General features: G+C 40.2%; 1 protein-coding gene across 10 annotated transcripts in view; it reads right to left on the bottom strand.

Moving 5' to 3' along the window:
* Nucleotides 1-13296, bottom strand: part of clcn5b (chloride channel, voltage-sensitive 5b) — a 72639-nt gene that overhangs the window by 22725 nt on the left and 36618 nt on the right. For 8 of the 10 annotated variants that reach the window (XM_069893186.1, XM_069893183.1, XM_069893184.1 and 5 more), the window contains one exon: nucleotides 2898-3049. In XM_069893186.1, the coding sequence (XP_069749287.1) occupies nucleotides 2898-3049 (152 nt within the window). Of the gene's footprint in view, nucleotides 1-2897; nucleotides 3050-4736; nucleotides 4816-9782; nucleotides 9953-13296 lie in introns of those variants that run through there. The other 2 variants (XM_069893190.1, XM_069893192.1) reach the window with 2 other exon arrangements.

Genomic DNA, 13296 nt, shown 5'->3' with positions numbered 1-13296 from the left:
ATAAGGTATTTCTGGATTTTTACTTTTACTAAAATCACATTTCTCAAATGACAACAATATTTTGGCAAAACTGATCTAAAATGAGCAGTATAACCAAATTAAAGATTACAGCTTTAGTGCCTAGATTTACGAAGCTTGCATTAGGTGCCCATGTGCCAATGTTAAATTTGAACAAGTATGATTTTTAAACAATTATTTCTTTACTGTAATTCCCAGTTTTTAGAAATAATTATATGCTTGTGAAGTAACTGCCAATTTTTTGATTTTTTTTTCCCAAGATCAATTCCCATTTTACATTTTCCCCCTACACTATTAGCTATAACCAATTGGATATAATCTATATGTATCCTCAGCATATCTTCAATTAAGATGACCCAAGCAATTTGAGTACATGTCTAACTGTGCTTCCACACATTTAAAGATTTTACATTTGGGTACAATGTCCTTGTTACCTATCATTTTTTATATCTACAAATGAAATCTAGCAGGTGATTTTAATCTGTGGCTTTGAAACCATGGACTGGAGCTGTTTCAGGGAGGAAGCCACCTACATTGGTCAAGCACACAAGCTCAGTGACTCGCTACATCAGCAAGTGCATTGAGGATGTCACTGAATTCAAATGCTTCATAAGCAGGGCTAACCAGAAACCATGGTTGGATGCAGAAGTCCAGGCCCATATCAGAACTCGTGATACTGCCTTCAGGACAGAGGACAAGATAGTACCAAAATCAGCCAGGATTGAACTCTCCCATGCAATTTGGAAGGCAAAGCATGGATACACACTGAGATCCACAGACAGCTGTGTGACATCAACGACACGAGGTGCATGTGACAAAGGATCAGATTATAACAGATCACAAGTCAGCCTTGCAAGTTAAAGACAACAACACCTCCCTTCCAGACAGTCTGAATATCTTCTATGCACGATTTTATGAGAAGAACAGAATGACACTAAAGAAAGCTCAGTGTCCCCCCTGAGTTGAGGATTGACAGTTACACAAAGGGCAGCAAGAGAATTAAAGAGAGAGCTATTTTTGTGTGTGGTATATTACTGCAAGAACACCATAAGTACTTAGAAGTGCTACTAGGCAATAGTTTCTTTAAAATTACAGATTCACAATGGGACTTGCTTGGTGTTGTTCCACACATTTACTTGAACACTGAATCTACTTTCAACCTTTCTCTCTGTTTTTTCACATTTGCCCTTCTCTCTCTCTCCCTGATAATCACAAATCTTTTCTCATATTCTATGTTTTTTTATTCCCTTGCTCATTACTTTTGCCTTATGCACAGTCATTGGAGCTGCTATTTGATATAAAAGAAGCATATCGTATTTCTTTGTGTGATTACCAGTATGTTGCCACCATAGCCTTAAGCCTTTATTGTGTATTCAACAATATCTGTATTGCTTTTGATTTTACTCCTTTTCTTGGCTTCACACTTGTTTATTCTCTGGAGTGTGGATCTTCCTTCCATTCTAAAATGTGCTTAGGCTAGCACAAAATAATGTGTAAAACAAGTTATTTTTTAATCAATTTGAAAAAAAGTTGCTTATTTCATTTAAACCAAGTTCTTTATGATATTTGCCCTTTGGTACACAGGAACATATTGTGTGACCTTCTAGCTTAAAAAAAACACATTGAAGTTGGCTACCGATAACTTGCTCAAGTAATAAGCATCATACCATTTTAAATCTAGAAGGACATTTTATCCCAATTTCTGAAACTTTCATGCCTGAACATTATTTTGCAATAAGAAATGATCATTGGAACTACAATGTGTTTCATTCCTGCCTCTTTATTTGCTGCTGCAAGTCCTTGGATGATAAACAACTTGAAACTAGAAGAAAGAGCACCTCCTCATATATGACATGAAATAATCCAGTTAGGATGCACATTGGGTAGTTTATAACCACACAGCCTCGCATTAATATCCTAATCTGTAAAACGTTTATAAAAGAAACTAAATATTATCAAGTCACATTGTTTTTTTTTCAATGGTCACTAAAATACATCTCATTATTACTGATCTTGAAATTATGAGTCAAGTGTTCATCACCCAATTCAATCTGCAAGAATATCCCCCTTTGACAGAGAGTAAAACAGTATTAAAATACTATAATTTCAGATGCATTAGATTACAATAAATTGCATTTATAATATTGAAAACATAGAGGAATTTTCTATGTTACAGAAATGATTTCATTATCTCAAAGCTCACAGAAATAGTTCACAAAATTAAGAAAGTTTGCCATTTTCAGCCAGTCTAGTTGGATGATCTGAGCTAAATGCTGGCTTCAGCAGCTTAAGACACTGAAAGAAACATCTAGCACCTTTAGCCACGGAAGGTCAGTGGTGGTTATGGGGGAAAAGAGGTATAAAAGGGAAATGGATCATCATTAGGGGTGGGATCAGGTTAAAAAAAGGAATAATGCAGAAAATAATTCTCAAAATTATTTAATATTCCATTAAAAAAACAATTACTGAACTAAAATAGGGCATACAGATATTATGGCTCATACTTTATATTCTGATTATAAAAATACTTTAAAAATCACAGTGCACAATCAGGTCTTGAATAGGAACAAGAAGTTCCTCTGAGCTGAGTCTGTCACAATTTCACAAATGAAATATTCATACGGAATATCAACTTGCATCCTAAATATTGATTGCACAGCCCTGAGCAGCATAAGTCTAGAAGATATTATCTTCCAGTTGGGATGCACATAAAGAATGGATTAGGGAAAAAACTGATGCCTTGCAAAAGAAAATATAAATTGCGATTTAAATATAGTCAAATAATTTTAAACAAGGAGAGTGTTTATAACAATCCCTTATAATGATAAGCCTTACATTTAATCAATTCCCATTTGACTTAAGCAGAGATTTTAACATACCTCTCTGTGTCTGTCTCTGTCCCTCGATTTCTCACGGACCCAGTCAATCGTATTGAAATCTTCATATGTTCCCACACCAGGAAATGGTTCTTCAAAAAAATCCATCATCTTGATTGCACCATTCACTCCTGCTCCATTATAAACCGAGTTGCCTGTACAACAACAATATCAAATCTGTGTACTATGAAGAGAAAATGTTTATGTTACTTAAAATGTGGCAGAAATACTTCTCTCAACTGTAGATACCACATTTCACAGCCTGGCAAGAACTTTATAGTGTTCTAGTACTTTTTGGTGGCTCATGTCACTGTACTCTGTTACCTGGATAGAGGTCTACCCTACTTACATCACGTAAAGATCCGAACACATTTAAAATTTACAAAACGGCAGAGGAAAGATGAGCAACATAATGTTTATTGCAAATGTTGAGGGAAATGAACGGTGGATAAGATTCTGATGAAAGATCATCAACCTAAAGTTTTACCTTTGTCTCTCCACACAAACGCTCCTTGAAATGTTGAGTACTTCAGGCATTTGGTTTCATTTCTGATTTTCAGCAAGAACAACTTTTTGCTTTTCAATATACAAATGCTTAATGGTGAATATGAATCCATTTGCAAATTACAGATAGGTGAAATTAAATAAATATTAACTGGCCATAACACAAATAGGAATACCAGCATTTTGATTAAAGAGACTGCAAACATAAAACATTTCAATAAGTTTCAACTTTATTGACTCCACAGATATGTTAATTAGAACAGTGCTTGTTCATTATAGCAAAAATGGGGCTGGTGGGATGATGGGTGTCAGATGGAGGCAGAATCCTCAATAAAGTAATTTCATGTCCATCACAACTCTAGAAACTTTAAAGGATTTGAAAAGATTGAAATAATTCAAAATGGCAGCACTGCAGGAGCTGCTGTAATGACAGCACTGTCACTGGTGTGGACACATGGAGAGTGAGGACCGAACACACAGCACTCCCCCGCGGGGTCCAACCGTCCAGTCCGAATGCTGTTGGCTCTGTACAGGCTTTAAAGAGCCTGTTAAAGAAGCCGATGGTAGTTTTATTTTAAATCCTGTGACCGGGGTTTCGGGACCCATGATGGCTCCGTCTATTATTGGCAGCAGTCTCAAGGGGTTGCAAACTCCAGGAAGGTGAGGACTGGAGGAGGGCAATAGATAACAGTGAAACCAACCCCCCCTCACTGTTTGAGAAGGAGAAGCAGAGGAGATGACCCACATAACAGTGACTATGTTGGCGGACCAGTGAGGGTGTAGAAATAGAGGTGTAGAAATCGAGGTAGGGAAACAGAGGTGTGGAAACAGAGGGGTGGAAAGAGGAGTGGAAGCAGACGGGTGAAAACAGAGGTGGGGAAACAGAGGTGGGGAAATAGACGTGGAAATAGAGGGGTGGAAACAGACTGAGGAATACACTGGCGGCGGCCTGTTGGTGACTCAAGGAGAGGAACCCACGCAGGCTGCAGGGGACCACTGTCAAAGGATTCACACCTGGCTCGAGACTGGATGGAGGGGTACCAGGTATCAGAACCAGGATTGAGAGGGTGCTGAGGCACTGAAGGGTCCCTAATGACATCAGTGGTTCTGATCTGGAGCTCGGGCTGCCGATGGTTTGGACTAGAGTCTGTGTGGCTGCAGAGGCTGTGGGAGTGCTGGAGGTGAATCTATGGACACTCTTTCTGACTATCAGAGGCATCCGGCAATATCTGCCGAAAGTGACGTTCTCTGCTGCAAGGCAGACTAAAGCCAATTTTGCTTGATATTACACCTTTTTATTGCATGACAATAAAGGAATCTTGAATAAAAACTACCTACTGAGCATATTCAACATTGATATTCTTAGCACCATCTTCTCAGGCATCACTTTGGTCTCTTCTGCTTACAGTATCTTATACTGTAAAACATTATTATGAAAATAGAGATCATGAATAGTTGTCATATGAATGAATACATGCCCTGCATATATGCTCAAAAAAAAGAGGATGTAGTTAAACATGTATGTGGAAGTAAAGATAAGAAGAATTGGGCAGGTTAAAAATAAACAAAAAAGTCACCAAGGGGTTCCTTGTCACCAAGTCCAGAAGGTGCTTGTTTGGTGAAAGAAAACTTGGGTGGAAGTGAATGAATCTTAATCTGAAGAATGTGAGTGATGCCATAAAACATTTGAACCCAATTTTTCACCCAAATGGATCAGAAACTAGATGCCATAGATTTAAAATAACTGGTCAAAGAATGGGAAGGGAGAAAAGGGAAAAAAAAAATCTGTCAGACATCTGTTAAAATCTATAATAGCACTAACTCTTTGTATTTGCACTCAATTCTTGTTCTATTTGCTTGTAATGATCTTTGTTTATGGATTTAGGTCTGTTATTTTAATTTAGACATTCAGCATGATAAGAGGCCGATTCAGCCTACAAGTTTGTGCCACCGGTACACCCTATCACCGGTACACCGCCCTATCAACCTACACCCCCGATATCTTTTGAAGGTGAGAGGAAATAAAAGCCCCTGGAGTAAACCTCATTATAGGAAGGATGTAGAAGCTATGGAGAGGGGCCTGGATTGGGAAACGAGTCTTATGAGGCAAGATTAGCAGAGCTAAGACTTTTCACTTTGGTGTGTAGAAGGACGAGAGGAGATATGATAGAGGTCTACACGATTATGAGAGGCCTAGATAGGGTGGTCAGCCAGCACCTGTTTCCCAGGGCAGGATCAGCAAATGCCAGAGGACACGAGTTCAAAGTTAAGGGAGGGAAGTTTGAGACATCAGGGTCAAGTTTTTAAAAAAAAGTTGTGGGGGCCTGGAATGCCTTGCCAGGAATGGTGGTGGAAACTGAAACATTGAGGGCATTTAAGAGACTCTTAGACAGACACATGGATGAAAATAAAATAGAGGGTTATGAGGTAGGGAGGGTTTAGAATTTTGTTTTGGAAGGAAGAAAATAGAGGGTTATGGGGTAGGGAGGGTTTAGAATTTTGTTTTGGAAGGAATAGATGGGTCAGTTCAAATTCAAGGGCTGAAGGTCCTGTACCATGCTGTATTGTTCTATGTTTTGTGTTCGAGATTCGTCACTGACTGCACTAAGATCAGCAAGAAAGAAGTCCAAGTGTGAATACAGAAAATGAATTTTGTACTTTTTCCACTTCATGATATTGTATACTTGAAGCAGGTTAAAAATCTGATAGGAAATCATAAAAACAGATTAGATCTAAAAAACAGTACGTGACAGAAAACTTTTAGTGATTTCTGTGATCAGCAGCCCAAAATCCATAAAATACACCCAAAAGTGTTCAGGAAGCAAAATCTTTATTATCCAGTGTTACCAGTGATTAACCAGCAACCGATGTGCATGAATTGTGCGTAGCATCTCTGTGTGCGTGAACCTTGTTGCGCTTTCCTCGCACGTAAATAAAGATCCTTTTTGTGGTTAAACAATGTTCAGACTCGTCACTTCTTGGACCCTCCAAACTTGTTCTCACTATCACAATGTCACTTTTAACTTCCATTGCTTCAGTTTATTTTCTACCATTGTGAACACATTTTAATCCATTCTTTTCTGGTCTAAAATGAAAAGCATTTATTAAAGGCTAGTCTCCACTTTTGTCCATTCACAATCCAGTAATTATCCAAGAATGATCTTTTGTAACTTTCTGCTCTCATTTTATTCTACAATAATCCTGGGATGGCAAGTGATTCTGGCATACAGGAGCAAGATTCAATGGTGCAGAATATTTGGAGAATATTTCAGGATTAATTCACAACACTATGAAAAATAAAGTGCAGCATTTTGGAAGTATTCTGGGATCCATGTGTGAATGAACAGCTTGAAGCTTCTACCTTTATACTTTAAAAGCTGCACACAGACTTGGGGAATAACTACATGAACTAAGCCTACCTCAAATTATTTCAATATAGTTCTGAATGTTACAGAATGAAAATTGAGATAGGGATGGAAAGAAAAAACAGTATTGCTTTCACAAGAGCTATGGCAACTTGTTATTGCTTTTTGTTAATCAATATCCAAACTAGTTGCAAACTCTATTGCACTTTAGCTGATAATTCAGGGTTAATTATTTAAAGGGACAAATCTTCCTAGGAATGCCATGCTACCCTTGTTTGCGGGTAGCACAGTCTACACAGCATTCCATTTCTTCCAATGTATCATTGGTTACACTCTTCTGAGAGAAGATTACATTGCCTCTTGCCTCTCAGCTGAAGTCCAATGCAGTACAAGGTCCTTCAAGTGAATGACAGACCTGGTTCTTAACAGCCATGGGACCCCATTACAGGGCCACCAGATATCAGCCTGATCAGTCAGTTTAGATATTAGTTCATGAGTAAAGGGAATGGTCCCTTTATCTAACACCTGTCAACAGGCTTCAATATTTCTATAGAACATTACAGTACAGAAACAAGCCCTTCTAGTCTGTACCAGAGTATTATTCTGCCTAGTCCCACTGACCAACACTCAATCCATAGACTTCCATATCACTCTCATCCACGTACTTGTCCAAATTCTTCTTAAATGTTAAAATTGAGCCCACATTCACTACTTAACTCACTCCACACTCCCACCACTCTCTGTGTAGAGAAGTTCCCCTAATTGATTTTTTTTAGACATACAAAACAGTAAAAGGCCATTCCAGCCCACAAGCCCGTGCTGCCCAATTACACCCAATTAACCTACAATCTCTGGTACATTTTGAATGGAAACTGGACCCCCCCCCCCCCAAGGAAAACCCACACAGACACAGGGAGAATGTACAAACACCTTACAGAAAACGCGGGATTCGAACTTTAGTCCCGAATGCTGGCACTGTAACAATGTTACACTAACTGCTATGCTAACTGTGCCACCCCAGTTCCCCCTAAACTTTTTCTTTCCACTCACATACCACTTTAAGTAATCCCTATGCCATAAGTGCTCTGTGATTAGTAAAGGATTGCTTAATGCATGTGGGTGGATAGAAAAATTTGAAAACCATTGTTTTAATCGTACCTGATTGACTCGTTACGTGCATGGTTTCATAACTCCAAAGGAAACGGGTCAATGATAATTTTTCTCAAGCAAAATATTTCAGTAACAATTGGGTCTAGAGCAGTGATTCTCAACCTTCCGGGGTTCGGGGAAGTATATTGGCCTGGATTGAAAATTGGTTGTCTGACAGGAGGCAGAGAGTCGGGATAAATGGGAGTTTTTCAGGTTGGCAGAGAGTGGTAAGTGGGGTGCCGCAGGGGTCAGTGTTAGGCCCACAACTGTTCATCATTTACATTGATGACTTGGAGGAGGGGACAAAATGTGGTGTAGCCAAGTTTGCGGATGACACCAAATTGAGTGGAAGAGCAAATTGTAATGAGGATGTGGAGAGTCTGCAGAGGGATAGAGTTAAGCTGGACGAGTGGGAAAAGGTCTGGCAGATGGAGTACAATGTTAGTAAGTGTGAGGTTATCCACTTTGGCAAGAAAAATAAAAAGAGCTGAATATTATTTAAAGGGTGAAAAACTACAGCATGCTGTTGTGCAGAAGGACTTGGGAGTGCTTGTGCATGAATCGCAAAAAGTTAGGTTGCAGGTGCAGCAGGTCATTAAGAAGGCAAATGGAATGTTGGCCTTCATTGCTAGAGGAATTGAATTCAGGAGTAGGGAGGTCATGTTGCAACTGTATAACGTACTGGTGAGACCGCACCTGGAGTACTGTGTCCAGTTCTGGTCTCCATATTTGAGGAAGGATATACTGGCTTGGGAGACGGTCCAGAGGAGGTTTACTAGTTTGATCCCTGAAATGAAGGGGTTGACTTATGATGAAAGATTAAATCATCTAGGATTGTATTCGCTCGAGTTCAGAAGAATGAGAGGAGATCTTATAGAAACATATAGGATTATGAAGGGTATGGATAGGATAGATGTAGGAAGGTTTTTTGAGCTGGCCAGGGAAACTAAAACGAGAGGACACAGTCTCAAGATTCGGGGGATTAGATTTAGGACAGAGATGAGGAAAAATTGTTTTTCCCAGAGAGTAGTGAATGTTTAGAATTCTCTAACCAGGGAAGTGGTTGAGGCTGCCTCATTAAACATATTTTAAATTCAGTTAGATAAATTTTTACATGATAGAGGAATTAGGGGATATGGGGAGAAGGCAGGTAGGTGGAGTTAGGTCATAAATTAGATCACCCATGATCATATTGAATGGCGGAGCAGGCTTGATGGGCCATTTTTGGCCTACTCCTGTTCCTACTTCCTATGTTCCTATGTTTTTTTTCCCCACTCATATACCGCCTTAAGCAATCCCTTAAGTAATCACAGAGCACCGATGGCATAGGGATTACTTAAAGTGGTATGTGAGTGGAAATAAAAAGGTTGAGTACCATTGCTCAAAACCTTACATGACCAACAGTTTCATCGATCAATCTTCCATCCAATACTACTATTGATGCCCCTATCCTTACACAAAACACTCTCAACTACCAATGTCTCTACCTTCTCACCCCCACCCCCCTTCCAATTACAGGCTCTCAACTATACCACCAAACAATGACAGAGGTCTGCGAACTTGTTGAACTGGACCCCCAACTTGGCTGACAATTACAGCCTTGACACTCTGGCTTCTATCCCTGATTAATGTCTGTAGCCACACCCTACCTCACCATTGATTCATAGCAGCTGAACTCCAACTACAGTCTGATCCATTATATTTAGCCTGAATGGTTTCTCTCCACCCCCCCCCCCCCACTACCCCACCTCCCCCCACTTCTTAGGGCCTCTCTCTTCCTTGACCTTCCTTTGGCCCTTTCCGTGAACTTGCCAGATTTCAACTATATGTCCTTCATTGGCAGGCAATGTGAAGAAAAGACCTTACTTACTTCTTGCTAGTCCTGTTCGGATGCATTCCAAGTCTTGCACTATTTAATAGTGGTGTGCCAACAAGCTAAGTGTTCATTGGCCTCTTGCATTGTGCTGAAGAACTAGGCATTAGCTTTTTAAATTAATAGGTTTTCCTGTTTTCCCATTAAAATCTTTGCAGTGTCACCATCTTTGCTTCATTAATTTCAGGGGGGGGGGGGGAATGTAATCACTACCTTTCAGTTTAACCTATTTTTATGAAGCAGTACAACTGAAACTGGACTTTGCTGCTTAAAAGAGTACACAGATAAAATGGTTAAAAATTAAGTTCAGTATTACCAAATGAAACAAGCCTTTGACTATCGGACATTTTTTATGATTCATACAGGTCATTAGTAACCTGCTCGCCAACACTTCCTGAAAGTGACTCTGTAAAATAAGTTACTAGCTATGGGCTCACTATAAATACAAATGATTGATAAGGAACTTTGATAATTAACTGAAATGGAAGAACCCCACTCCACCTACTCTAGTTCCAATGCTTTCTCAAACCATGGCCTGTTTGAATTTAGAGAAAATTAGAAGTGCTACATTTGGTTCCTCTGTTAAATTTGAAGAAAATTGGTGCCAATTCATACAATATTTTCGTATGACATAATTTCTAACTTTTTTTTCTGATTTGTTGTCCCTTCCTGATACTACTAATTTTCTCTTTTGGGTGAGGACCAGGTTTTTTATGTTTGATGAATGCTGATCCAAGGCTTTCCAATGTTGGTTTTTTTTTGCATTTTTTTTTCCTTTTAGATTAGTATACGGGGTTTTACTATAAAGTGTTTTTTTTTAAATTTGATTGAGGAGATTAAGACACTATTATTATTTATTGATTGTTGTATATTGTAATATTTTCAATCATGTATCCTTATTCTCTCTCTGCATTGTCTATGGTTTGTTTTATATCAAAATCATAAAAAGATAGAAAAAGAAGATAATTAATTCAATTCCAGCTTTTTCCAGTGCCATTCTACAACTAGTGACTTTATGTGTACCAAAGCAGTTCTTTAGTGTTGCTCATCAGCCCTTTCTGACTATTAGTTTGCAGCTTTCAATTCTTTAAATGTATACAGTAATTACCAGTGATATCCTAATCACTAACACATGACAAATATAACAGAAGTTGGAAGTCATAAGAACAGAATATAAGGAACCATGCAGCAGAGAGAAGGAAAGACAAGGGGTAGAGACACTGTCACACAGAAACTAATTTTTTCACCTCCAAAGATAGCTATAACCAGCAGGATAAATGTTTTGGGATGTCCAGAAATGACAGACTTCTCCAAATGCTAGCCATATCATCTTCGGAGCTCACAAATCTTGCCATTCATGTGTAGTGAAAAGGAAACATTCTCCCAATATGCAGATGGTTGGCGATAATTTCTAGTACATTATGGTTTGAAGTTCCAAATTTATGAGCAGTTGTCACAAGAGGTTTATTGTTCATTCTAAACTCCACCTGCTCCAGTTGTAGAGTAGTATTTGATCAAAATGACTGACATCACTCGGTGCAGCTCTAGACACCAAAAGACTTGGAAAGAATGGTGCACAATTTGGTGCAAAAAGCAGAACACTGGGAGAACGCAACAGATCACGCAGCATCTGTAGAAGCAAAAGTTGTAAGTCGATGCTTTAGATATTGACTGGACAGTTCTTTCAGCTTTATGTTTCCCCCCCCCCCCAGATTACAGCAGCTCTTTTGTTGTCACACAATTTGGTGCCATCACTGGATTGCAATGAACATACTATCAAACGACTGAAGCAGAAGTTCTGGGACATGGACATATGGAGAGATGTTCTTCATCACAGCTCTCTCAGTAGATGTACAGAATCAAGCTTGTTTGCTCTGATTTCTAAAGATATTGACATTCTGTTCAACAGAAGGAATTTTGTAAAATAACCAGAAACAATATCCTTACTAAAAATCTGGTAAAATCAAGTCAAGCCTGTTTCATGCAATCTTCTGCTCTGTTTTCCCATCATGGTGTTTCACAGTGACCAAGAACAATGGGTGGAAAGCTACGACAGGGACATTGGATGGCGGTTAGTTATTCATGCCACACATCTGCACCTGTCATGGCAATCGTGCTCAGCTGTCTTACTGGCACAGAGAAAGGTGAATGATTATCTTGAGGCAGGATATCAATGGTACGACCATGACCACTTCCACAAGGTTAGTGGAGAATGAGACAATGCTGAGCACAATTCATGCTTGGCTGCTGAAAGCTTGGTGTCTTTGGCTTGGCTTCACGGACGAAGATTTATGGAGGGGTAAATGTCCACATCAGCTGCAGGCTCGTTTGTGGCTGACAAGTCCGATGCGGGACAGGCAGGCACGGTTGCAGCGGTTGCAGGGGAAAATTAGTTGGTTGGGGTTAGGTGTTGGGTTTTTCCTCCTTTGTCTTTTGTCAGTGAGGTGGGCTCTGCGGTCTTCTTCAAAGGAGGTTGCTGCCCGCCGAACTGTGAGGCGCCAAGATGCACGGTTTGAGGCGATATCAGCCCACTGGCGGTGGTCAATGTGGCAGGCACCAAGAGATTTCTTTAGGTAGTCCTTGTACCTCTTCTTTGGTGCACCTCTGACACGATGGCCAGTGGAGAGCTCGCCATATACAATGATCTTGGGAAGGCGATGGTGACCTACCCAGCGCAGTTGGATCTTCAGCAGTGTGGATTCGATGCTGTCGGCCTCTGCCATCTCGAGTACTTCGATGTTAGGGATGAAGTCGCTCCTATGAATGTTGAGGATGGAGTGGAGACAACGCTGGTGGAAGCGTTCTAGGAGCCGTAGGTGATGCCGGTAGAGGACCCATGATTCGGATCCGAACAGGAGTGTGGGTATGACAACAGCTCTGTATACGCTTATCTTTGTGAGGTTTTTCAGTTGGTTGTTTTTCCAGACTCTTTTGTGTAGTCTTCCAAAGGCGCTATTTGCCTTGGCGAGTCTGTTGTCTATCTCGTTGTCGATCCTTGCATCTGATGAAATGGTGCAGCCGAGATAGGTAAACTGGTTGACCGTTTTGAGTTTTGTGTGCCCGATGGAGATGTGGGGGGGCTGGTAGTCATGGTGGGGAGCTGGCTGATGGAGGACCTCAGTTTTCTTCAGGCTGACTTCCAGGCTAAACATTTTGGCAGTTTCCGCAAAACAGGACGTCAAGCGCTGAAGAGCTGGCTCTGAATGGGCAACTAAAGTGGCATCGTCTGCAAAGAGTAGTTCACGGACAAGTTGCTCTTGTGTCTTGGTGTGAGCTTGCAGGCGCCTCAGATTGAAGAGACTGCCATCCGTGCGGTACCGGATGTAAACAGCGTCTTCATTGTTGAGGTCTTTCATGGCTTGGTTCAGCATCATGCTGGAGAAGATTGAAAAGAGGGTTGGTGCGAGAACGCAGCCTTGCTTCACGCCATTGTTAATGGAGAAGGGTTCAGAGAGCTCATTGCTGTATCTGACCCGACCTTGTTGGTTTTCGTGAAGTTGGATAACCATGT

The sequence above is a fragment of the Narcine bancroftii genome, chromosome 8, assembly GCF_036971445.1.
Source record: "Narcine bancroftii isolate sNarBan1 chromosome 8, sNarBan1.hap1, whole genome shotgun sequence".
Taxonomy (NCBI): domain Eukaryota; kingdom Metazoa; phylum Chordata; class Chondrichthyes; order Torpediniformes; family Narcinidae; genus Narcine; species Narcine bancroftii.
The sequence above is the reverse complement of the archived record's forward strand: the minus strand, read 5'-3'. Positions and strand labels throughout refer to the sequence as shown.